This window comes from Ctenopharyngodon idella, chromosome 3, assembly GCF_019924925.1.
Source record: "Ctenopharyngodon idella isolate HZGC_01 chromosome 3, HZGC01, whole genome shotgun sequence".
NCBI lineage: Eukaryota > Metazoa > Chordata > Actinopteri > Cypriniformes > Xenocyprididae > Ctenopharyngodon > Ctenopharyngodon idella.
In genome coordinates, this window is record NC_067222.1 from 25,807,612 (window position 1) to 25,833,629 (window position 26,018).

The 26,018-nt window shown below is 38.1% G+C and overlaps 1 protein-coding gene across 1 annotated transcript in view; it reads left to right on the forward strand.

The window, feature by feature from the left end:
* znf385c (zinc finger protein 385C) overlaps positions 1 to 25,625 on the forward strand; it is a 100,954-nt gene extending 75,329 nt beyond the window's left edge. The window contains 7 exon segments of the mRNA XM_051887956.1: positions 7,034 to 7,262; positions 16,156 to 16,455; positions 17,181 to 17,296; positions 17,298 to 17,369; positions 18,717 to 18,815; positions 19,352 to 19,444; positions 21,252 to 25,625. Coding sequence (XP_051743916.1) covers positions 7,034 to 7,262; positions 16,156 to 16,455; positions 17,181 to 17,296; positions 17,298 to 17,369; positions 18,717 to 18,815; positions 19,352 to 19,444; positions 21,252 to 21,479 — 1,137 coding nt within the window. The 3' untranslated portion in view covers positions 21,480 to 25,625.
* The last annotated feature ends 393 nt before the right edge of the window (positions 25,626 to 26,018 follow it).

Genomic DNA, 26,018 nt, shown 5'->3' on the forward strand with positions numbered 1-26,018 from the left:
AGTCAGAATTGCCAACCCCTCATCCACCTTTTTGTGTGTTCCACAGCAAACAAAAAAATCACACTGGTTTAGACTACTTTTTTATGTATGTTTACTATATGTAAATGACTCAACAGTGCAGTGCAGCTTTAACAGCCTTTGTTGTTTCTGGCAAGTCTAGTGCTGCATTGGACAGCCTGTGTGAGAGGAAAGAAGATCCGTGCAGATAGGATGATGTGCATGAGAAATGAAAGCATTCTTATCTCCATTGCCAGATTCATGCTGCTTGTGTTGTCATAAACAGTTATGTCCCTCTCACTTACAGTGTCTGTCAGCCTCTGAGCGACACTTGATCAGTTTCAGGGTGGTATGCAAGAATTTTGATGACTGTATTTTCATTTTTGGGGAAACTGTTATGTCAGTGTTGCTCTTGCAAGAGTGTCAATTTTTTATTTATATATTTTTTAAGCTAATATGTAAAATTATAATTTAATATTCAGCATTAAGCAAAAACCATGATAAAGCTGAAACTACATTTTTTTGACAGCAAATTTACAGTTGTGTAAGGTAGGAATGGGTGGAATGGTTGTGGTTGGAATGTTATATTGACCAAACAGCTTCCAAGACATACACACACACACACACACACACACATTCCTGCTTTGTTGGGGGATTTATGTATGTCTATTTATGCAGCAGCAGCAGCATCTCTTTCATGCTCACAGCATACTTGCTTCATACTTGCTCTGCAGCAGCAATAATCATCAGCATATATATATATATATGTGTGTGTGTGTGTGTGTGTGTGTGTGTGTGTGTGTGTGTGTGAGACCCGTGCTGGCAAAATGAGTCACGATGAGCGATTTGAGAAATGTTCAAAAATGAGTTATTGTTATTCTCACATTCTCTATGAAAAACCCTTCAAAATTAAGTGATTTGTTGGAATCCAACAGAAAATGACTGAGCTACACCTGTTTGAAGTCGATAGAGTTCAGCAAAGTCAACTTTGAGAAAAATCGAGTTAAAGTTTTCTGAAGGTTTTCTGAAAACAAAATCATCTAGAGACCATACCTTAAAATCCTTGGTAATACCAGCAAGTTTGGCATAAATCAAGTCAAAACCTATATCTATAGGAAAAATATATATTCAATATATTTTTTTCCATGATACCACAATTGTTTGATTAACATTAATGAAACAGACAGCCTATATATTAAGAACTACACTGCACGGATCTACTATGTTACACATCAGATGTTTTTCCCCTACAATTAACTAAACGTTTACTTAAGACATAACAGATAATGTTTGCGTGAATACTCACCAAGACACATTTTTTGAAATACTGTAATTCTGTGTGTGTATATATCGGGATTGCACACTGTCTGTGGCATCTTTGTGTGCGCTTCCGATCTGTCAGTCAGCGTGAGTAAGATCGTTTTGTTTACATCAGCTTGCACACCATCGAGAATTTTATATATACAGTACAGTATATACACTGATCAGGCATAGCATTATGACCACCTTCCTAATATTGTGTTGGTCCCCCTTTTGCTGCCAAAACAGCACTGACCTGTCGAGGCTTGGACTCCACTAGACCCCTGAAGGTGTGCAGTGGTATCTGCACCAAGATGTTAGCAGCAGATCCTTTAAGTCCTGTAAGTTGCAAGGTGGGGCCTCCAAGGATCGGACTTGTTTGTTCAGCACATCCCACAGATGCTCGATTGGATTGAGATCTGGGGAATTTGGAGGCCAAGTCAACACTTCGTACTTGTTGTTGTGCTCCTCAAACCATTCCTGAACCATTTTTGCTTTGTGGCAGGGCGCATTATCCTGCTGAAAGAGGCTACAGACACCAGGGAATACCGTTTCCATGAAAGGATGTACATGATCTGCAACAATGCTTAGGTAGGTGGTACGTGTCAAGGTAACATCCACATGGATGGCAGGACTCAAGTTTTCCCAGCAGAACATTGCCCAAAGCATCACACTGCCTCCGCCGGCTTACCTTCTTCCCATAGTGCATCCTGGTGCCATGTGTTCCCCAGGTAAGCGACGCACACGCACCCGGCCATCCATGTGATGTAAAAGAAAACGTGATTCATCAGACCACCTTCTTCCATTGCTCCGTGGTCCAGTTCTGATGCCCACGTGCGCACTGTTGGCACTTTCGGTGGAACCTATCAGAACCAGCATTAACTTCTTGAGCAATTTGAGCTACAGTAGCTCGTCTGTTGGATCAGAACACAGGGCAGCCGTTAGCTAAATCTATTTTAGTCATGAAAACGAACCTGTACATCTAAAAGCTGTGTATTTGTATGTTCCAGATGAGCTCTGGAAAAACTATAGATTAGGGACTTCATTTGTGTTTCATTTGTGTTCTGCTGTTTAGTTTTCACTGCTATTTGGGGCATTTTTACCCCAGATATATTCTGAGAAAGAAACCCAACAGCATTTGCTCAGTTAGACGTCTGAAACTCTATCAATTGCTCATTAGTTTCCCACTGCTTGTGGTTCACCATACAGCACTCTACCTCTCTGTCTGTCTCTGTGTTTTGGTTTCACTGTTAGCCCGTCTGTCTGTTTCATCTTGTCTCCTCTCTATTTTACCATTCTTTACAGATTTGATTTATTATACTTCACAGATCATTTTAATATTCTGATTTGCTGCTCATGAAACATTTCTTATTATTATGAATGTTGAAAACAGTTGTGCGCCTTCATATTTCTGTGGATATCGTGAGACTTTTTTTCAGAATTCTTTGATGAATAGAAAGTTCAAAAGAACAGCATTTATTTGAAATAGAAATATTTTGTAACATAATAAATGTCTTTACTGTCACTTTTAATCAATTAACTGTATCCTTTCTGAATAAATGTATTCATTTTGTTAAAAAAAAAAAATCTTACTGGCACCAAACTATATATAGGGGTGTATATAAACATCCCCCCTGCTCATCTGTTCAGTGCAGACAGTGTTGTCCCCCCTGTCCCCGGATGAGGGTCATCTGCTAAGTACTTAAGAGGATTTGAGCGGGTTGATTACTCCCTCTGGGCCCACAGACTCATTTCTGCAGTGATATTAGCCCGAGATTTGCTTGATGAACTGGGTGTCAGCTTTGATTTGCAATTTAAAAAACTTTAACCAACTGCCATTCCATTTGCAATTTTAAATGTCATTTCTGTGCTTTTTAAACAGTGTTAGTGTCATTTTCAAAAATCAAATCGATTTTTTTAATTCAGTAAGCAATAAGGAATTCACAGCTCAGCATGTCAACTGCTCATGTTCAGTTTAATTACATGCTGAATTATTATAGTACATTTCAGCAGAAATCTGGATTACAGCTCTAGATGATTGCTGGAGTCTAGAAACATTCATGTTTTTTGCTTGAAGTGGTGTAGTGTTGAAACAGAATACTGGCCAAAATGTGTGTTTTCAACAGTGTAATTATAAAGTGTGTTCCATTTGACACCTGCAATTGTATTCAGGCCCTCTGCTGGGCATTTACTCTTATCACCCTCATGCAGGTGTGTGTGTGTGTGTGTGTGTGTGTGTGTGTGTGTGTGTGTGTGTGTTTGTGTGCGTGCTTTTTTGTGACATATCAGGACATAAATTTGTATAATGACATGGGTATGACATAGGCATTACAAGCAGAGGGTGACTTATGCGGACATTACCCCATGTCCCCATTTTTCAAAAGGCTTATAAATCATACAGAATGTGTTTTTTTGAGAAAGTAAAAATGTGCACAGTTTTCTGTGATGGGTAGGTTTAGGTGTAGGGTTGGTGTGGGGCGATAGAAAATACGGTTTGTACAGTATAAAAAACATTACGCCTATGGAATGTCCCCACAATTCACAAAAACAAACCTGTGTGTGGGTGTGCGTAAGGACACTCAATCTATACATGTTTATAAAAACTTGGACCCACCTACAATTTAGATATTATATATATTCCACATTAAAAAATAATTGTAAGGAGAACAAAACTATGAAATTGTCACACTTTCAGGAGTGTGCATAGCAAACAAACAGATGAAGAGGCAGACGGATAAAAATCCAATACAAAGTTTAATCCAAACACAGGCAAAGTAATCCAACAAAGGCAGAGAAACACACCATAATGTAAACGTGACTAGACAAAGACTAGGTGAACAGCAGGACGAAGGAGTGGCGCAGGGATGGTAACAGGACGGCGAAGGGACAGTGGTCATGACCGATGACAGATGATGAAACCACGGCGGAAAAGATGTATAATGTCCTATGGCACAGACCCAGTGTTTCCCGGAGCTGACAGCCCACGACGGAATCGAAGGAGGGAGGAGCCAAGATGTAGATGGCGTGGCTGTCGACATCTGGGAGCCGACCAATGGAGACAAGGCCGATGGATCCACAGGCGCAGACGTAGAGTCATTGGAGCTGAGCGTCATCGCAGGTTCTGGAGACCTGGGTGCAGCCGCGGTGACAAGTGTCGGAGGCGGAGCCAGAGCACCTGAGGACTGGGGCCATGCCGGTTCGACCAAGGATGGTGGTGAGACTGAAGGGAAGGAGGAACCAACCGCAGCTGAAGGGGTGCAGGGTCAGAGTGCAGCGGACAACCCGTAGGTCTGTGGCGGAAGTGGTGTGACAACTGACCAAGGGGGAGCCTGTGGGACGAGGGAACCCAGTGGAGCCACTAGGCCGAGGGTCTCCGGTGGAGCCGAAGGTGGGAGGAGCCAAGGCGAAGCCAACAGGTCAATGGGCCAAGATGGAGCAAAGTGATCAGAGGCCGGAGGCGGAGCCCGTAGAATACTTACGCATGGGCACTGCTGGTGGTTGTGCGACCTGTGGCTCAACGTCATAGCAGGAACTCCCCGGAGAGGACGCAGAGCTGCAAACATCCGGCAGCGAAAGGGCTGGAGGACTGGGTGAGCTCTGTGGTGGTGGCGATGAAACGAGACTTGACAGAATCTCAGTAATCATAACACAGTCCAAACAGGTTAATACAAAATATAAATCCCAGTCCATAGTGTTCACTATGCTGTCCTTACGCAGCGATATTTCTGAACAGACTGATGAATCAGAATCCTTAAAGTTCTCCATAAGCAATAAAGTTTCAGATATCGGGTGGGATAGGGTGGGAGTCGACAAGTCCCAGTTGAAGTTAATCAGCCCGTCCTCCGTCTTCGTTCCCTCGGCCTCGGTTCCCTCAGCCCCAGGGGCTCACTTCCCTGGTCAGATTCACATTGGGGTTCTACTTCTGGGGCGATGGTAAGTCCTGTCCCCTCTTCCTCAGGCTCTTGCTCACTTGTTGCTGTGGGTTGACCCTCAACATCTGCAGGGGGCGCATGCGATTCCTCCATGGTCGTATGGGATGAATCGGGCTCTGGGTCTGGCTGTGCTCCAGATCGGGACGCAATGCTCTCCAGACACCTAATGACAGTTTCCCTCCAGTCCAGTCCTATGGTGTCTGGGAGGTCAATGGGGTGGTTGAAGGTAGCCCCAATCCGGAACAAGGTCTTCAGGGTCTCGTCGTCAAGTGAGATGGTGACGGCTAGACGGCAAAACTCCCTTGTAAAAGAAAAAAAATCATGGCTCTCTTGAGCCAGGACAATAATTCTTACCCTATCGTCCATGTTTGGGTGGTCTGGTCATCTGTCACACTTTCAGGAGTGTGCATAGCAAACAAACAGATGTAGAAGACGTAGATGGATAAAAATCCAATACAAAATTTAATCCAAACAGGCAAAGTAATCCAACAAAGGCAGAGAAACACACCATAACGTAAACGTGACCAGACAAAGACTAAGTGAACAGCAGGAACTTAAATACACAATGGTGATAAGCTAAAACAGCTGTGATGATAGTTAGTGTCAATGGTAACAGATTAGTGGTGGGAAAATCAAACAAAGGAACACAGGAGCTGAAGAATTACAAACTAAAGGTCCATGAACAAAACTAAATTGAACAAGGAAAACGTGACTCATCAGACCCGGCAATGTTCTTCCACTGCTCAAAGGTCCAGTTCCGACGCTCACGTGCCCATTGTAGGCACTTTTGACAGTGGACAGGGGTCATCTTGGCACTCTTGATTGGTCTGCGGCTACGGTTCTGTTGGCTTGGACCGGACGGAATAGCCTTCATTGCCCTTGTGCGTCGATGAGCCTTTGGCACCTAACAACCTGTCGCTGGTTTGTGATTTGTCCTTCTTTGGGCCACTGTTGGTAAATTCTCACCACTGTTGACCGGGAGCAACACACAGGCTTTGCCGTTTCAGAGATACTCGGACCCAGTCACCTTGTCATAACAATTTGGCTCTTGTCAAAGTCGCTCAGATTTTTATTCCTGCCCATTTCTCCTGCACTGAACACTTTGATTATGAGAACTGATTGTTTGCTTACCATCTAATCCTCCCAGATCTTAATATGTGGCCTTGTTAGGAGATGATCAATGATATTTGCTTTACCTGTGACTGGTCTTAATGTTTTAGCTCATCAGTCTATATCCAAGTGGAACGGCTTCTTGAACAAGAAAAAATGTGGAGCGGAACTTGATTTTGTCCATCAGGAATTGATTGGATGGTTTGCTTTTGCTGTGGTCTCATATGAGTGACAGGTTGTCCTGCCCTTGTGCCAGAAGAGAAGAGATGTCATTGCAAGATGGAGGGGAAGTTATTTTGATTAAATATTATGAGAGCACATGAATTTAAAAAATATATATGTATATATATTACGTGCACGGATAAATGATTTATAATAAATACTGCAATTTTCCATAAAAAAAATTAATGGTGACTTTAAGAAATCAAAAAAAAAAATTGCTCTGGACTTCTCTTTGTGCATTCTGCGATGTTTTTAAGTTCCCATGTATGCTTAGTGCTTAAGTCCATTTTATAATAGTTAATTACATATAATTAAATTTTAGTGTTGTCAAGAAATTCAAATGCAGGCACATGAAACAAGATCATGCTAAACTCTGACTCTTAGTATGTATGCCTTCATGTTTCTGTAAATGTGAGAAGCTCCATAAAGATTTTGCAGTCCTTTTACTCTCTCTGTCTGTCTGTCTTCTCTAGAATCAGGCTGAGGCTCATTATAAAGGCCATAAACATGCTCGTAAGCTGAAGGCATTAGAGGCTCAGAAGAACAAACAGCAGAGACGACAACTCGACAATGCGCATCACAACCGAGACAGAGACAGAGAGAAGGACAGAGAGAGGGACAGAGAGAGAGACAGCAACAGAGTAAAAACAAGCGCTCCGGATCCACTTCCTGCTCTGCTGGATGACACCGCCGTGGAGGGAAGTAAGTGAACTCACAGACAATTAGCCATGTGAGTGGGCGTTTTCGTTAGTGCATGAAAACGTTCCCTGATGTGTGAATAAAATGTGTTACAGAAAGCATAAAATGCATTTGCAACCAATTTAACTTCAGTGATTTGAAATCTTTCAGAGTGTGTAGAGAATCAGAGAATATTGGAATTATTGTAGAATGGGACTTGGGATGATTATTATAGGCTGCAAACTTTTACTCGGCTATGAGAAAGCAGGCTTATTTGTATAAAAAAAAAATATATATATATATATATATGTGTGTGTGTGTGTGTGTGTTCGAAAATTCAAAAGTTTGGGAGCAGTAACTTTTTTGTTTGTTTGTTTTTGAAAAGAAGTCTCTTATTCTCACACAGGCTGCATTTATTTCACCAATAAAACAGTAAACAGTACTGACCAATAAAATATTGTGAAATATTACAATTTAAAACAAATGACAAATGTTTTGTATTTTAATATATTTTAAAGTATAATTTATTCCTGTGATGCAAAGCTGAATTTTCAGCATCATTACTCCAGTCTTTAGTGTCCCATGATCCTTCAGAAATCACTTTAATATGATGATTTGATGCTCAAGAAACTTCTGATTATTATCAATGTTGAAAACAGTTGTATATTAAATGGAATATATTGCATATTTTTATATAATATTATATATTAAGCTACTGATTAAAAGACCTATTGGAAAGGTCAAAATAAAATGCAGAGAGTGAAAATCTGGGCCAGATTTATAATAAGTGTTATTGTGAGACTTGGGTATCTGGAGAAATTTTGACTTTTGTCATTTTATTTTAATATGCGTTTTAGAAAAATCATGCATTTAGCTTGCCTGTAGTTTCTTCACTGCTGTGAATATCCTTCAGTCCTGCTCTTCATGATCTATCATGTGGATTGAGGGGATTTCATTTCTCATTGAAGGACTTGACTTTCCTCTTGTCATGGGGAAGTACTGTGACAGAGATCAGAACAACAAGCCGACAAAGAGCTTTGAGCTATCCCTCTCCAATAATCTTTACCTTTTCATCCCTTTAAAACTCTTTCTTCTTCTCCTCTGCCCAAACTCTATAGAATATGATTAGAAAAGCAAACTGAATATGGGCCCAAGGGATACGATAAAGAAAAAAATAGAGAGGAGAGAGTTAGAAACTCCACATCATTCTGCAACGAGACCTTGAGTGTGGAAAAAGCAAGCGAAAGAGAGAGAGAGAGAAAGCAAATGAAAGTGGAGGGCAAAAAGATCGAGAGCAAGAACACCAAGCTCATCAAATCACATTTTAATATTCGGCCCCATTCATGGCGACAACGGTGAGAGGGCGCGTACAATCAGAAAGGAAGAAAAAGGGAGATTAGATAAGAGAGAACAGAAAGAGCGAGAGAGAGTTTAAAAGAGCTACAGAGATGGAGAATGAGAAGATTAGCCATTGCATTTTTGTCTCAGAGCCTTTGTGTTTGGATTAGCTCTATGCACATGCCAACACACCCTTCATGCTAGCAGTGTGCAGAAATACATACTGTATTTCCAAAACGTACACGCTGGTGTGTTGCCCGAACATCTAATCTGTCTTAAAAGAAAGATATTTGGGTTCACCTGTCCTCAATCTGAGCCTTTCCAAAGGCACATTATTGTGTTGCAAAACTGTGAGTTGTGCAAAACTGTTACCTTGACACTGTGTGACAAGTTAATTGTAAACTGCATGTGGAGGGATACTATTAGCATGCTAGTTAAACCTAAAATGCCATATGTATTATTTTTTTAAGGCTTCTACATCAATACAGTACTTTTTTTTTTTTTCCTTTTATATAAAATCTACTTTATGTCTTCTGCCCCCTGGTGGATTATTTATGCTCTTCTGAAAGTAGAAGGACTTTCAATATTATTTCCAAAACATGCACCTGTTTTTTTTTTTTTTTTTTTGCTAGGAAATCTTTGCTGATTTTGATAAAGTTAAAGCAAGAATTACTTTGTAATAATGGTAATAAAAATTAATAATGTTTCAGAATGAATGTTTTCTGGATATAAGCAGCAACTTGCACATTATTTTATGCATGTTTCAGTCAAATATGATACAACCTGAGGTATATCTGTTTTTTATTTTGTATATTTGTTTTTGTTGTTGTATATATTTAACGTGATTTATTTATACATTTGATACGTGTGTGTGTGTGTGTGTGTGTGCCTGTGTGTGTAAAAAGATAATCAAATTAAATTAAAAAGAAAAATAAATTAAAGAAATATTTTACGATATATACAGTACTGTGCAAAAGTCTTAGGCCGCCACCAGCTTTTTTGTTTTAGCAATGTTTTAATGACCATCCATATTTATTTTTTAGTCTCTTTATTATGATACAAACTGAAAATACAGGAAATATGTATACAAAATGTAAAAAAAAAAAAAAAGTCTGAACAAAATTGTTTCTTTTAGCAAAAATCAGTATGTAGTGTGACCTCCTGAACTTCTTCCAGTTTCTCCAAAAAAAGAAACTTCTCATCAGATTTTGAAAGTTTTCCTGGCCTTCCAGTCCTTTTCCGTTCCATTTATGTTTAAGAGAGCCGGTTCCTGCTATTGCTCAAGTGTAAGGGGAGGTCACTAAATACTTGCCACTTTAGCCTATAAATGCTGTTTTTTTCTGTTTTTTAATACTGCATACAAATTTACAGTATTTTCTGTTTATATTCTAATAAAGAGACTGAGAAATAAAATAAAAATGTAGATAAACTTGTCAATGTCACTTATTGACTAGCCATTATGACCCATCCCTACATCAGCTTATGTGCATCAGTCAGTTACAATGTGGTATTTTGCTCACTGATGGGTTAACGCTCTCATTTAACAGATAGCACACTCTCAAACCCAGTGTCGTCTCACATACATTCACACACAGGAGAGCTAATCATTCAATGGATTTTGAAACGCTCTTATGCTAACGCGCACACACACACAGACACACACAAATTGAGCTGATTGCCTGATGAAATTAGCAGTGTTCCATCATTAAGCTCGCAGCTGCAGGGGCCAATCACAACTCTACAAGCATGTCAGCCATTATTAACAGCCATGAGACGCTGGAAATGGAAAGGGAGGATGGGAGGGGGGTTCTGGAAATTTCTAGAAGAAGGGGTCCATTTTATAGCCGCTATTGAAACACTTTGAATGCTCACGCTGTCAGATGTCACAGATCGTTTTCATCAGCAGCTTGCTGATGTAGTATGAACAAGCGCAGTATTTTACATTTGCTGAATTTATTTTTATGTTTGTTTGGGTTTTTTTTTTTTACAAAGAGAGAGTTAAATATAGTCATCATGCTCTATCCTGTTCTCTTTGCTATCCGTCAGTCCATTCTTTCACATCCGTCCCCATCTGTTTCATGTTGCACATCTCTTTGCAAAGATTGAGCTGTCCAAAATGGAAAAGATTTAAAAAGAGTGACTCAGATCACATTAGTCTTTGAAGATCAGTTGCACGAGCCCTACTGCAAGACACACATGCACACACACACACACACACACTCTCCACAGGGAGATGGGCACAGAGTGTTACCCAAGGCAATTCTCTCCATTTCATTAACTTTCGCACATTTTTCAGGTGTGAAGGCAAACCTCCCACACACACGTGCTCACACACAACCTTCCATTTCCTGCTCTGTTTTCCTCACGCTCTTCCTCTTTACCCCCTCAGGAACCCCCTTTTAGGGCAATTGGTATAATCTAAATCTCAATGAGGCATAGAAGGATCAGTCTATCTGATTCCCCAGATGGGGGAATTCAACAGATCTGTACACATATCAAAAAAGCAACAGAGTGTGATAAGAAACAGCCTCTTGGGCCACTTCTCACACATACCTGTTTTCACGTGTTTAAATCCTGTGTTAAATTACTCAGCAAAACTAAGGCATTAGGACTCCTACAGTGATTGTAAAGGTCAGTGCTGCACTCTCTGATGGGTCATAAATTCACAAACACCTATTACTGTACATGTCATGTGGAGGCAGTCCGGCTAGGGGAGGTGTTGGTTTTATGACAAGGCTGTTGCACAGACTTTACTAGCATCTGGAATGACTATAGTGCATATGCTAAAGACATTGCTAATGTGTTACTTATCATTTTGTTCTGTGGTTCTTGACTGGTTTTGCTTCAGGACCCAGATTTTACATTGGACATCAGGTTTTCATCAAACTTATATATTCATATTTTATTACCACAAACAACTTTTGAAAAACTCAACAGGCTAAGTGTTTGGTTTTTAAATGTCTCTTGAATTTCGATGGTATATGCGATCAATAGCCAATAATTCACATCAGAAAACACTTTGTGGTCAGCACAAACTGTGTTATTTATCCTTTCAGCCTGTGTTTAATGTAGTCTGGGTCATATTTTCTTTTACCTTGTTCATTTGAGGATGAAAGCATGTCATATCCAGTCCATGCTGGCCTCTACCTAATTGGCTATTTACATTTCTGCATTTGAAGGAAGCTTTTATTCAAAGCAAAGCATTTTTTTAAAATTGAGTATCTATCCACCTTATTCTTGACAAGCCTACTGCGTTTTGAGTTATGGGTGGTTTTTCCGGTTTGTGAAACTTCCACTCGAAAAGACTGAAACGAATCGTTTCAAATCATAAGGTTGCCCTACAAATAAAGCTTATCCGTCAGTGTGTAAATTTTCCTTGATGTTTTATTTTCAGACATCATGAGAATAACGTAACGTTTGGTATTTTAATGTGACATGTTATAACAAATATCTATGGCAAGAGTGCTTTACAGTCACTGCATTCTTGTCCTCATGATTATTTTCTTTTTTCCCTTTGCAATCCGCTGTTAAAGTATGAAAAAAGGACAACATATACTGCACATTTGCAGCCTGTTCTCCCGATTTAATTAAATATATATCCCATTAATAATTCACTGGAATGCGTGAAGAATCTCTCATTTTTCTCCTCAAGGTTTCTTTCCAGCTTTGTTTTCACAGGTATATACAAATTATTATCCGTCAAAATGGCGGAAATCACTTTGAAATAGTATCACACAATGCTGAAGTTAATGAACATTTTTGATTAAGGCAACGTATGTTACATAATACCGATATTACTACAGTGATATTTAACCCATTAATAACATTACTGTGGAAAGAATTGCGCTTTTGAGGTTATTCGTGGTCTGTTGAAAGTACGTTGTTGATGCTTTTACACTTCTAAATGTTCTTTTAATGTTCAGTGATTGAAGGGTGAGTAAAATAATGTCATTTCATTGTACCCAGAGCGAGCCTTTCACAGATTGTGTACAGCTTAATGGAAGCTACACCCATAATTTGCACAAAGCATCATGGGGTGTAGGAATAAGGTGGATAGAGTAAGACAGTTGTCAACAAATTTAACAAATATGAATTGTGATTGTGATTCTTAGATTTACAAAAACAATATTTAAAGCTGCATAACACCCTGGAAGGCCAAAGGTGAATGGCCATCAATGATTATTCAAATATGTGTCAAATCTGAGCCAAAATTCCATTAATAGGTTTTTAAATAGTAATTTTGGTTGCACTTTATTTTACAGTACGTGCACTTACACTGCCGTTCAAAAGTTTGGGATCGGTAAAAAGAAGTCTCTTATGCTCACCAATTACACCTGCATTTATTTGATTAAAAATACACACAAATAAATGATATTGTTAAATATTACTATTTAAATTAGCTTATCAATGTTGAAAACACTTGTGTACAGTTTTTTTTCAGGAATCTTTGATGAATAGAAAGTTCAAAAGAACAGCATTTATCTGAAATATAAAGCTTTTGCAACATTATAAATGTCTTTACTGTCACTTTTGATCAATTTAATGCATTCTTGCTGATTAAATGTATTAATTTCATTCATTTCTTTACAAAAATAAAAATTTAAAAATTCTTACTGACCCCAAAATTTTGAACGGTAGTGTATAATGTTACAAAAGCTTTCCATTTCTATTCATCAAAGAATCCTGAAAAAAAATTTAAACAACTTTTCAACATTAATTAAGAAAAAAGATTTCTGAAGGATCATGTGATACTGAAGCCTGGAGTAATGATGCTGAAAATTCAGCTTTGACATCACAGGAATGAATTACATTTTAATATATATATTCAAATAGAAAACAGTTATTTTAATTTGTAATAATATTTCACAATATTAGTGTTTTTTAATATATATAAAATAAGTGCAGCCTTGGTGAGCTTCTTTTAAAAACATTAAAAATCTTACGGATCCCAAACTTTGAACGGCAGTGTATGTATACTTACTGTATACTTGCCTAAGAAAGTACTGGTTAATATAAGGTAACAACATGGGTAGAGGTTATGTATGTACATAGAGAACAGGACTGTAAAATAAAGTGCTACCATTAATTCTATTAACCAGTTTTATTATGTTTGTTTAGATGGTCACAAAATCTGGTTCCAGTACCAAAGTGGTGGTATTATTGAAAAGTCAACAGAGAGGTGAAAAAATGGTTCTGTGTGCTCAGTGAAACTGTGAGAGCACCTCATTTGATTTCTCACTGCCCAGGCTGCTATGGCCCTTATCTTCTTTTTCAACAGAACAGATCAAATAGAAGGACATGGCACTAGAGTTTCAAAGGCAGACTTAAATAAATGACTCTGAAGTTCAACACATGAGCACCGGTCTATAAAAGCTCAGCCTCAGTAATGTTGCATGGCCGAAAACAGCCTGTCTGAAAGTGTCTGTATTTATGTTTGTGTTCCTGTGTGCTGCACATTTCTGCCAATTTGGATAGTAGCCCACAGCTAAATTACAGCCAGCAGACATTCAGATGTTTGGGCGGAAAGGATATTTTTATGCTGAATAGTGGTGCTCTGCCACTGGCTTACTGCCTGCACTTACTGATTGTTACATAGATTTTCAGCTAATAAGTAAAATAACACACATACACAAAACATCTAGTTTACAGATGTCTCCCAAATGGTCTGTTGTGAAGCTTTCTTTGTGTCTGCCTGTTTTACGCATTTCAAACCATGGTGGTCTAAAATATCTAGAGAGCTACCATTTCAGTATTTACATTCATCTCATTATAGTAGTTACTTGGTTGTAGAGGCTTTTTAAAACTCTTAAAGGGATAGTTCACTCAAAAATCATTATTCTCATTATGTTTTCAATATAATAAAGGTAAAATGAAAATGAAAAAAAAAAGTACCACAGAACTGGTCCATATGATGTACACTATTTTCCAAGTCATCTAAAACCATGACAAAAACTGAATTAATTACCCCTTGAAAATAATAGTTCATGTTGATGTATTAAATAATAGTTTGATTTTGATGTATTGAAGTAGTGTCCCAATTGTGGAGGAATTATTCTTTTGAGTTGAATCTTTTTAATAAAATGCTTGCTGTAGTTCACAGAATCGGTCTGAATTATTCATTTATGAAAATTAATCATTCAGAATAATTATTTCTTGAGCTGTAGTATGACGAATATAATACAGTATAATATAATATATGACCCTGGACCACAAAACCAGTCATAAGGCCGTGTGTCCACCAAAGCGTTTTTAGCCAGCTGAAAACGCCTATCTGTGAGCGCTAGAGAGCGCTTCAGCAGCGCAGCGGTTTTTTTTTTTTTGGTTGAGACGCTTTGTTGCTATGATACAGAATATCTGTGGCACTGTTGCTTATAAATGATTTTGCAGGTAATTTGTTTCAGACTTAAAATGTCGACACAATGTAGAGTATTTGCTATGTATGTTCGGAGACCAGCAATATTAATTTCTCATCCTTTTTGTTTTGTTCTCTGCTTGTTGATGTTGTTGTACAGCAAGAATGTTGTGACAGTTGGTCGGTGTTGTATTTGTCCCGCCCCTCCTCCACTCTGATTGGACGGCTGGCTAAAAAGTGACAGTGATGAGCGCTGCGTTTTATTCAAAGTTGAACATTCTTCCACTCGAGGCGGCCGGTAAAAAATGCCGAGCTCTCAGCGCTTGAGTGTGAAAAAGACCTTCAGCACCTCGTTACGCTCCTGGCGTTTAAAAAAACGTGGCGCTCCCATTGAAAACAATTGGAAAAGTACGCTAGCCGCTGGAAAAAAACGCTTTGGTGGACCGGGGGCCTAAGGGTCAATTTTTTGAAATTGAGATTTATACATCATCTGAATAAATAAGCTTTCCATTGATGTATGGTTTGTTAGGACAATATTTGGCTAAGATACAACTATTTGAAAATCTGGAATCTAAGGGTGCAAAAATATCAAAATATTGAGAAAATCGCCTTTAAAATTGTCCAAATGAAGTCCTTAGCAATGCATATCCACTCACAATTATTTTTATTTTTTTTTATATATATTTAAGGTAGGAAATTTACAAAATATCTTCATGGAACATGATCTTTACTTAATATCCTAATGATTTTTGGCATAAAAGAAAAATCGATCATTTTGACCCATATAATGTATTGTTGGCTATTGCTACAAATATACCCGTGCGACTTATGACTGGTTTTGTGGTCCAGGGTCACATATAATATAATATAATGCAATGCATGTTTGGACCACTTTTATAATGTCTTTTTTTTTTTTTTTTTTTATCATTTTATGGTTCTTTTTTGTCATTTTGTAGCTTGACAGCCCCAGTCCTCAGTTACTTTCATTATATTGAAAAGACGTTTTCTGTTCCACAAATTAAAGTAAGTCTCACAGGTTTGGAACAATGAGGGTTAATAAAGTATAACAGAATTGTTATGTAGTATGTGGGTCAAATGTATCTTTAAAAAAGAAAAAGAAAAGTGAGAAAGAATAAAACTCAAATATCCAGAAACGCTCCTGCAGATTTGTATAATTATATGTGAAGGGGCACAGCAGTCTGACATTATTTCTCTCTCTCTCTCTAGCTGCAGTCTGTGACTCAGACCCTGTCGTCAGGGTGGATGATGCTCAGTCTAGTTCAGTGGTCCTGACACCGATATCGGAGGTGTCGTCTGCGGACCTGTCTGTCTCCTCCCCTCACTCCCAGCACCCAGACGGTCTGCTGGATCCTGCCGGTGCCACCAGTGAGACAGGCGCTCAGCAGGACAGCCCTACGGGGGACACACCAGCAGAGAAAGACCCCAAAAAGGCCAAACAACATCTGCATTGCCCCATCTGCAAAGTCACCGTCAACTCCACCATTCAGATGGAAGCTCATAATAGTGGTGCATAGCTTTATTTCATTTATTTTGTTTCCACTACTGCAGTCAGTAAGATTTTTTTTTAAAGAAATTAATACTTTTTTTCAGCAAGGATGCATTAAATTGATCAAAAGTGACAGTAAAGACATTTATAATGTTTTCTATGCTGTTCTTTTGAAGTTTCTATTTATTAAGTAATCATGAAAAAAATGTATCATGGCTTCCACAAAAACATTAAGCAGCACAACTGTTTCTTGAGCATCAAATCATCATATTAGAGTGATTTCTGAAGGATCATGTGACACTGAAGACTGGAGTAATGATGCTGAAAATTCAGCTTTGACATCACAGGAATAAAATATTTATTAAAACATATTCAAATATTCATATAAATTCAGTCTTGGTGAGCGTAAGAGACTTTCAAAAACATAATAAATTCTTACTGACCCCAAACTTTTGAATGTTAGTGTATTTACTTATCTTGGTCTGTAAACCCCTAAAATCAACCCCATAAATGAATTACCAAATATATACAAATGAGAATAATCTAACACATCATTTTTATCATACAGCATATTTCATCACCTCCATACAAACCTTTATTCCATACTTGTTCAACACATTTGTTTCAAATATTTAACAAAATTGTTTTTAATTCCATACATTCACCCCATAAATTGAGTGTATTGTGCATAAATAAGTAACCTTCCTTCCTCATGTGAATTCCTTCACCTTTCCACATGTCACAGGCACCAAGCATAAACTAATGATGGATGGACAGAGTGTGTTGCCCCGACGACGAGGGAAAGCAATGTCATCCCGCGCCTCATGTAAAAGCAAGCGATTGGCCAGTAAGGGAAGTGTCGGGCGTGGCCAGCAAGAGCTTCTACTGTGAAGTTTGCGAGATCCATGTTAACTCTGAGACTCAACTCAGCCAGGTAACAAAACAAATGTACACAGATGCATGTTCACATTTAATGTGTTCTCTGTTATAAGGACAATACAGCTTCCTAGCCTAACTAGCTGTGTTTTGAGTATCAGGGTTATTTTATTCAGTCAGAAATGATCTTCTAGAAATTGCCAGTCCATTGACAGAATAGCTGCTGGTGCTTATCTACACCATTAACAGACACATAGTTTATCCTGTGGTCATTGGCAGGTTGATTGACAGGTTCACTGTTTCTCAGAAGAAACACATCTCTCCTTAGCCAGATCTGTTACCTGGTATAATTGTGTTGGGGAAAGCATGTGCTATAGTTTCACACATGAAAAAAATACATTTAAAAATGCATCTTGCTCTGCAGGTTAATACGCATCTCATTACCTCATTTGGATTTCTGGGTTGAATTTTCAGTATACCAGGAATATGATAATCAGGACAAGACCCTTAAGATAAAGTCATCGTAACTGATCTAATCTGTGCTCCCAGTGCATATTGACTGTGTGCTGGTGGAGATTAAATTGTTGACACCTTGTCTGTTTTTTTTTTTTTTCTGGTAATGTAACTCACCAAATTTGCCATATTGACATTGGAGCTAATCAGAAACTCTTCTGGCATAGAATTTATATATGCATATACTTTGTTCATGAATCATAACCACAGTGAACATCTCATAAACCATTCTTACATAAATTGCTGCTTTGAATTGAAACTTTTACACTTTTTTTCTGCTTGTGTTTCATGAATGAGGTGTGTGTGTGTGTGTGTGTGTGTGTGTGTGTGTGTGTGTGTGTGTGTGTGTGTGTGTGTGTGTGTGTGTGTACCCAGTAAACCCTACATTGTAAAGACCAAATGTAATTTTTTGGTCCCCATGAGTAAAACAGCTTATTAATAATACGAAATGATGTCTTTTGAAAATGTAAAAATGCAGAAAGTTTTCTGTGATGAGTAGGTTTAGGGGTAGGGGTAGTGTAGGGGGATAGAATATACAATTTGTACAGTATAAAAACCATTACGCCTATGGAGAGTCCCCGTAAACCACATATACAAGTGTGTGTGTGTGGGTGTGGGTGTGTGTTGGTGGCCTGTTGTCCTCTCAGGCCTGAGGAACATGACATTTAATGGTATTTCATGCTTGCCTTAAGCCGTCTCTGAAGTGTAAAGTAAACAAAATGAAGCCTGTTGAAAAAGAGAGAGGGGAGGGAAAGAGGTGAAGGGTACTATAAAGTTCAAGATTTTTTTAGGGAAAAGCTGCACTTATTTGGTCTTGTTTATTATTAAAACACATCTGTCAGGCTTGAAAATGCACCACTAAAAGTACACCTTTGTTTCTGTATTTGTTTAGCACATGAACAGCCGAAGGCACAAGGATAGACTGGCTGGGAAGCCCCCGAAGCCCAAGTTCAACCCTCACACCAAGAGCCAGCCTACCTCAGCAGCATCGGTGAGCACACACAAACACACACACATTAATACAAAGTTACACTCAGACACTACATGCTTATAGTCATGCCTTCCTGTGGCTGTATAGCATAGTGCAAGCAACATCAAAGTCATGGGTTTGATTCTCAGGAAATGCATGAATTGCTAAAATGTGTATCTTGAATGCAGTGCAAGTTGCTTTGGATAAAAGCCTCTGACAAATGCGAAAATGTAATAGTCGTATTCAGCAGAGAGCAGTTAAAAGTAAAAAAGACCAAATAGCATTGTCGTCTTATATACTGATGTACAAATACATAATTAAAACCCAGAGTTCATTTTAAGCAATTGGACTGATGATGATTGACAGGATAGGATAATAAGCCTCATCTCAGCATGACTGAATGGAAAGGTTGAAGGGGAAGGGGGAGGAAGTAACTGAGGGGAGGATGCCAGCAAACGGGCTCATCCTGATACAAGGAATAATTTTGCGTAATTAAAATGATTTTTATGTCTGCTACTCACACACACACTCTGTTATAGCAGCTCAATCTTTTGCAGCAGGGTGTCAGATGGAACGGTTATGCGAGTGGTGCCGTGTCTGCAATGAAGAAAGTTATCAGCCAATGCAATCTCTCCTCTCTGTCCTCGCAGGTCAGTGACAGAACTTAAAGACAACTAACAGTCCATGTAGTGGATAATTTATGTGCCACATACAGTAACAACATTAGATCAACCAATGGCTTGACTTTGAGTCGGGACTAAATGTTAATTTTAAACTTGTTTGAAAACAGTCATTCTATATTGTGCAGCTTGTGCAGTGGTTCTCAACTCAGCAAACTTACAAGGGGGTCACAGGATGACATAAAAGTGTTTAAATTATTTTAAAATATTAATAATAATTTATTAATTTATTTTATTAATCAAAATTAAAAATGCTAAAAACATAAAATTATTTATATCATGGTCTGTCTGAATACTCCTTTCTGATTGCCTGGAAGTTGTGCATTAAACCGTTTAATGCACTGGTAGTTTCAGTCAGTTTAATCACCTTTCTATATTAACTATATCTACATTGAAGCACACACAACACTCCCACACATACACTACACAAAACTGTAGGATTTACTTGATAAAATCCTTGTAACAATTTGCACATTTTAAGTAATTTTACTGCTACTGCTCTGTACAATTTACCTGTTATTATCAAGTAAAATCTACTTACTATTGAATTTAACATTCATAAAGAAATTAAGTAAACATTACTCATATAGAATTAAGTAAAATCTACTTAACTAAGTTAAGTAAATTTAACAAAATTAACTTTTTACTCAAATAATATAACATTGTAGACACCATATCTACATATTAGAAGTAATGTGGCACTCACCCAAACACAGAGACTTCAATACCTGGTACACAATACACAATTATGGTAAAATTCGATAGATCATTTTTCAGTGTGAATGTGTCATTTTGAGTACAAAATGAACTACAGATGTCACAAAATCAAAAATCAAACTTAATTTATTCATGCCACAGTGCATGATGGGAACACCAGTATCAGAAAAGATGAGTAGGCTTTACTTAATTTTATATTGTTGATATTTAAGTTTTTATTTCTACAAGCTTGAATTGAGTATTAATATAGAATTTACTTTTTTTTTCAATTCTTGCCTAAACTAACTTTTTCATGTAGAAATTACTTTTTTTTCTAGCATTTACTTCACCATGGAATCATTTTTATCAGTGTAGAAATCAGAGATCACGCTTTGCTTCGTTCCCTTGATTTATAAATCATGCACACGATTTACTGTTTTGTTCCCTCTATTTACTAAAACGTGTGCATGATTTACTATTTCGTTCCCTCGATTTAAAAATCATACACACGATTTACTGTTTCGTTCCCTTGATTTATAAATCGTGCACACGATTTACGGTTTCGTTCCCTCGATTTATAAATCGTGCATACGATTTACTATTTCGTTCCCTCGATTTAAAAATCATACACACGATTTACTGTTTCGTTCCCTTGATTTATAAATCGTGCACACGATTTACGGTTTCATTCCCTCGATTTATAAATCGTGCACACGATTTACGGTTTCATTCCCTCGATTTATAAATCGTGCACACGATTTACGGTTTCGTTCCCTCGATTTATAAATCGTGTGGACGATTTAAGGTTTCGTTTTCTCGATTTGCTACATTTTGCTAAATTGTGCGCCTGATTTAGCAAATCGAGAGAACAAAATAGTAAACCGTGCGCACGATTTAGCCTATATGGGGAGATCTTTGAAAAATTAGACAACTTCGAGTCAAAAAGGTTGAGAATCACTGAGCTATTGGCACAGAAATTATGCACTGCACCTTTAAAAATAAAATAAAAAAGCATTGTGATATACTAAATTGTTTGCATTATGATTCATTCCCCCCCACCCTCTTTCTCTCTCTCTTTCAGACTAAACTGGTTCTACAGAAGCAATTGACTAAAAATTTGGCCGCCAGCTTCCTGCCCACCCACATGACTCCGCCCACCCTCTGCACAGTCGCGGCCAATCCGCTTGCACTGCGACACCCACCGGGCACTACTTTCATTCAGACGCCGATCCTCGGCCCCGCCCTCTTTAGGCCAGCGCCTGGACCTCTGAGAGCCACACACACTCCCATCATATTTTCCCCTTATTGATCACCCATAAACAAAATAGACACGCTCTTTCAACAAGGGCGCATATTCACGTGATTTAGTCTTACGATCCGATCTCAGTACTGACGGTCTCTGTGCAAACTACGTCCGTGCTCCCGCTCTCTCCACGCTGTATACACGCGTATATATAAACACAAACACACTCCCATAGTGTTCCCTATCCTCCTCAAAGACTGTGACTCTGAGAGTGTCACTCTTGAACTATGCAGCAAAGGGAGAGAGAGTGTGTGAGAGAGATAGAGAGAGAGCAAGACCATATATGGTATATGGGAGGGGCCTCATTGCTAACACCATGCACTATGCAGATGAACGCTTGATTGACAGAACGCGACTGATAAGGGAGTGAAAGAGCTATAAGAAGGATATTTAGCTTTGCTTTAGGAGATATTTATCATTATACAGATATTAATCAGGTTTTTATTCTATAATTTATTAGAGGAAAGCCAATTTTAGAGACCTATAACTGCGCTAGCTGTTTGTTTGTTTAGTGAGGAAATGCAAACATCCCTTTACTTGATGCTTTTTTTTTTTAGTATTTTCAGTTGTCATTCGTCTATTTTCATGTCGTTCCATGTGGATACGCTGCTGTCGGTCTGTGTATTCACACGCATTTCAATTAACCTCATCTGACCGACTTTTGTTACAAATATAAACCTCATTGGTCTGTCAGTTTACAGATGCTAAGGCTTTCTGTCATGGGTAATCACAGAGTAACACAGAGTGCCAGTCTAATAGACGAAGGTGACAATTTGGTAGCAAGGCAACACACACTCACACCCAATCAGTGTCGTAATTTTCTCAGTGTTGATGCATAGATTAGGTGATTTGAGATTGCAGATGCACACACACACACACACACACTCACACCCACGATTTCAGATGAGATGATTACAGTTCAGTCACAGTTTGACGTGGCCTTTTATGTCCGCATATTTTGCTCTCAGTATTTCCTTATTACGGCCTCACAAAGGTCAGTACGCCTGTCAGAAATCTGTCCGTGTCCCATCTTGATTAAGATCTAAAACCTAACCATGTTATTTGCTTGTGTGTGTGTGTGTGTGTGTGTGTGTGTGTGTGTGTGTCTGATCCAAAACCTGTCATGAATTCATTATTCCTTAGATTTTATTCAGAGCAACATTTTTGATTCTGATTTAGTTGCACAGAGAAGCCATTGTAAAAACATAATGACTGTAATGACGGTTAATGAATATTCATCAGTACTGTTAAAGGGAGGGTGCAGGAGTATTTTAAGATTACGCTTGGATAGCTATGTATTCAGTTTCAAATATATTCATCCTCTACAAGTATACAAGTGTTCCTCTCAGAATGCACAAAGTCACATCGCTTTGCCCCAGATCAGTGTCATCTGATGGTTTTGGGTGGATTAAAGGGTTAGTTCACCCAAAAATGAAAATTCTGTCATGAATTACTCGTCCTCATGTCGTTCCACACCCGTAAGACCCTTCAGAACACAAATTAAGATATTTCTGATGAAATCAAATAGATTTTTTTAGCCTCAATAAAAAGCAACTAAATTACCACATTCAAAGTCCAGAAAAATTGTAAAAACATCTTTAAAACAGTTCATGTGACTGCAGTGGTTCAACCTTAATGCTATAAAGCGACGAGAATACTTTTTGTGTGCAAAAACAAAAATAATGACTTTATTCAACAAATTCATCTCTCCCCTGTCAGACTCGTATGTTATTTTTGTTGCAGCAGCCGACGCTGCTCACATGATCAGCACGAGGCATGTGTGTGATGCTGATGGAGGAGCTGGACAATAATGAGTCGGCATTCGGACAGAAGCGTGGAACTGCGTTCACTGCGTCAACTGCGTACGATTCTGACAGAGGAGAGACAAATTTGTTGAATAAAGTCGTTATTTTTGTTTTGTTTTTGCACAAAAAAAGTATTTTTGTCACTTCATAACATTAAACATAGTCAAGTTGACTATTTTAATGATGTTTTTACTTCTTCTCTGGACCTTGAAAGTGTTAATTGTCTTTCTAGCAATGCAGGCCTCACTGAGCCATCAGATTTTATCAAAAATATCTTAATTTGTGTTCTGAAGATGAACGAAGGTCTTACGGGTGTGGAACGACATGAGGGTGAGTAATTAATGACAGAATTTTCATTTTTGGGTGAACTAACCCTTTAAGACTGCTCATCTGACTCCAGACCTGTAGAATTAGATGTTGCAGTTAAGTCCATGTTGTTTGATCAGAGCCATTTTTCATCTGTCTGTCTGTTTTTTTTTTTTTTTTTTTTTAAACATGCCCTAGCATAAAGAGCTTTTTGTAAATATTTTATGAATACAGCTTTTAAAAAAGTGAATCATTACATTTATAATATATACAATTAGAGTAAATATGTAGAATTTTATGAGATGTTTAAAGTAGATTCTTTATCTGGTTATTGTAATTAATGTGATAATAAGAACGATCTTTACTTGATGAAGTTATTACTTTTTGTCGCCATTTCTTCAGAGACATGCATACTGAAATAGGGAGATAATCTAATTGCGAAGTAGATAAGATTATGTAGTTTTTATGTCAAATTGTAAATCAAAGTGCTTTGAATCACACACGAGAGAAAGAAGGCGATGGAATATAAGAAATATTGTTAAAAAACGGGCTGAGACTGGAACACCCAGACAAGGCCTCAGAGCCTGGAGTCACGGGTCAGTCTCAAGCCCACTCAGGGCTCTTGCTTTTCAGAGGACGTTTCGCCATTTTGGGAATGAAGCCTGGGGCCTTGAACAGAGCTAACTAACAACAGCCATATTGACACTACAAGAGGCACAACATGGACAAATTCTGTTTTTTGTTTTCTTTCTGAGGACACTTTAGAACAAGGACTTTGCTTGGATCAAATTCTCCTCTTTGTGTGTGTTTTGATAACTCCTGAACGCCAAACTGATCTCCATAAGGTCCATTGAAAGACACATAGTGAATGACAAATGACACTGGTCCATCAGTGGATACCAAGAAGATGTAACAAACGTAACTGCACCATTCCTAGTTGTGTTGTCCTCGTGAGGTCCATACAGCAGATATGGCTAGTTATGATACTTATGACTGTAATGGTCTCCGATAGGTTGATGGTTTCACATGTTGTCCAAAAGGAACAGTTCCAAAATATATTTAAGGTTGTTTGTTGGTTTTTTTTATTTGTTGCTTTTTCAGTTCAGTGAAATTCAATCTTTAAGCAATAATGACGGAAACTGGAACCTTTGTAAGAAAACAGAAGATGATTCCATTTCTTTCTCTCTCTCTATCTTTAGCGTATGTTTCTTACCTTGTTCTCTTAATGTTGTGAGCGCTCTTAATGATGTAGGGTGGGCTAGTGTTTCTATTGCCAATCTGAAGGACATTGGAAAGCTTAATTTGACATTTCCCTCTGTTTATTTTACACCGATGGAATCTGTTCATCACAGGACAGTCATGGAAACATCCGTTGCCAGCAGTGACAAGACAGTGGATGGAATTTTCCATTTCGTCCGTGTTGGTTCAGGGCTAATTTTACTATTTGAATAACACTCCCTTTTACTTCCTGCACTAGTTTGCCTGCCTTGTGCCAAAATATATTCTCATTAATGCCAAAATGCCAAATTTAAGATTTTGTTTTTATAATCCAATAGACTGCACACACAAGAGAGCAAAACTCTCACATAATCAAAAAGCACAAAAAAAAAAAAAAAAAAAAAAATTTCTTTCCCCATCAGTGTTTTTAAAATCATGGAGCCTCCTGTGAAAATGTGCATGTGTGCGTGTGAACTGAAAAATATGTGAATTGTGTCCAATCCAACTAGATGTTTCTTAGGCATGAACAAAGAAGAGATTTTAATAATGCTTAATAGGGACATGGCCAGTATTGCGTATTTTAAATATTGACAGACATTATATATGTTGTTTGTTCTTTGTGCTCAATACATTTCTGTCTGTGACTGATCTAACATTGATCTGACCTGTCAGCTGACATAATGGGAAACGTATTTTCATAAGATTTTACGTCTTGGTTTTCTGACTCATTTGCTATTTCTCTGTATAGGGTGTGTGTGAATGCGTAAAAAACGAAATAAAGCAGAGAGTGAGAGAGAGAGAGAAATAAATCGATTAGATCTTCCACCTAGTGCTCTGGCTGTTCTTTTGGGCTTATGGGACTCCTGGTTATTGACGAGAGGATGACAGCATGTCATGACATCTTGCTTTATAATGACAACGTGTCGAAACTTCTCAGTTCTGTGTAAGCCCAGCCCCTTTAGGCAAAATTCTATCATCTGTAACCCACGAAGATACACTACACAAAAGCCCTCTTTCTCATTCCAGTCGTTCACCTCAACTGTAACAATAATGCGACACCTTGTGTTTATGACGAGAACTGCAAGGACAGGTGCACACACTAATAATTTACAAAAGTTTTACAAATTATAGCAAGTCATTTAAACCTCTACATTCATAAAACATTTTAAAGTAGCTACTTTGAAAATACCAATAGTAATTATTCCAGTATTTACTA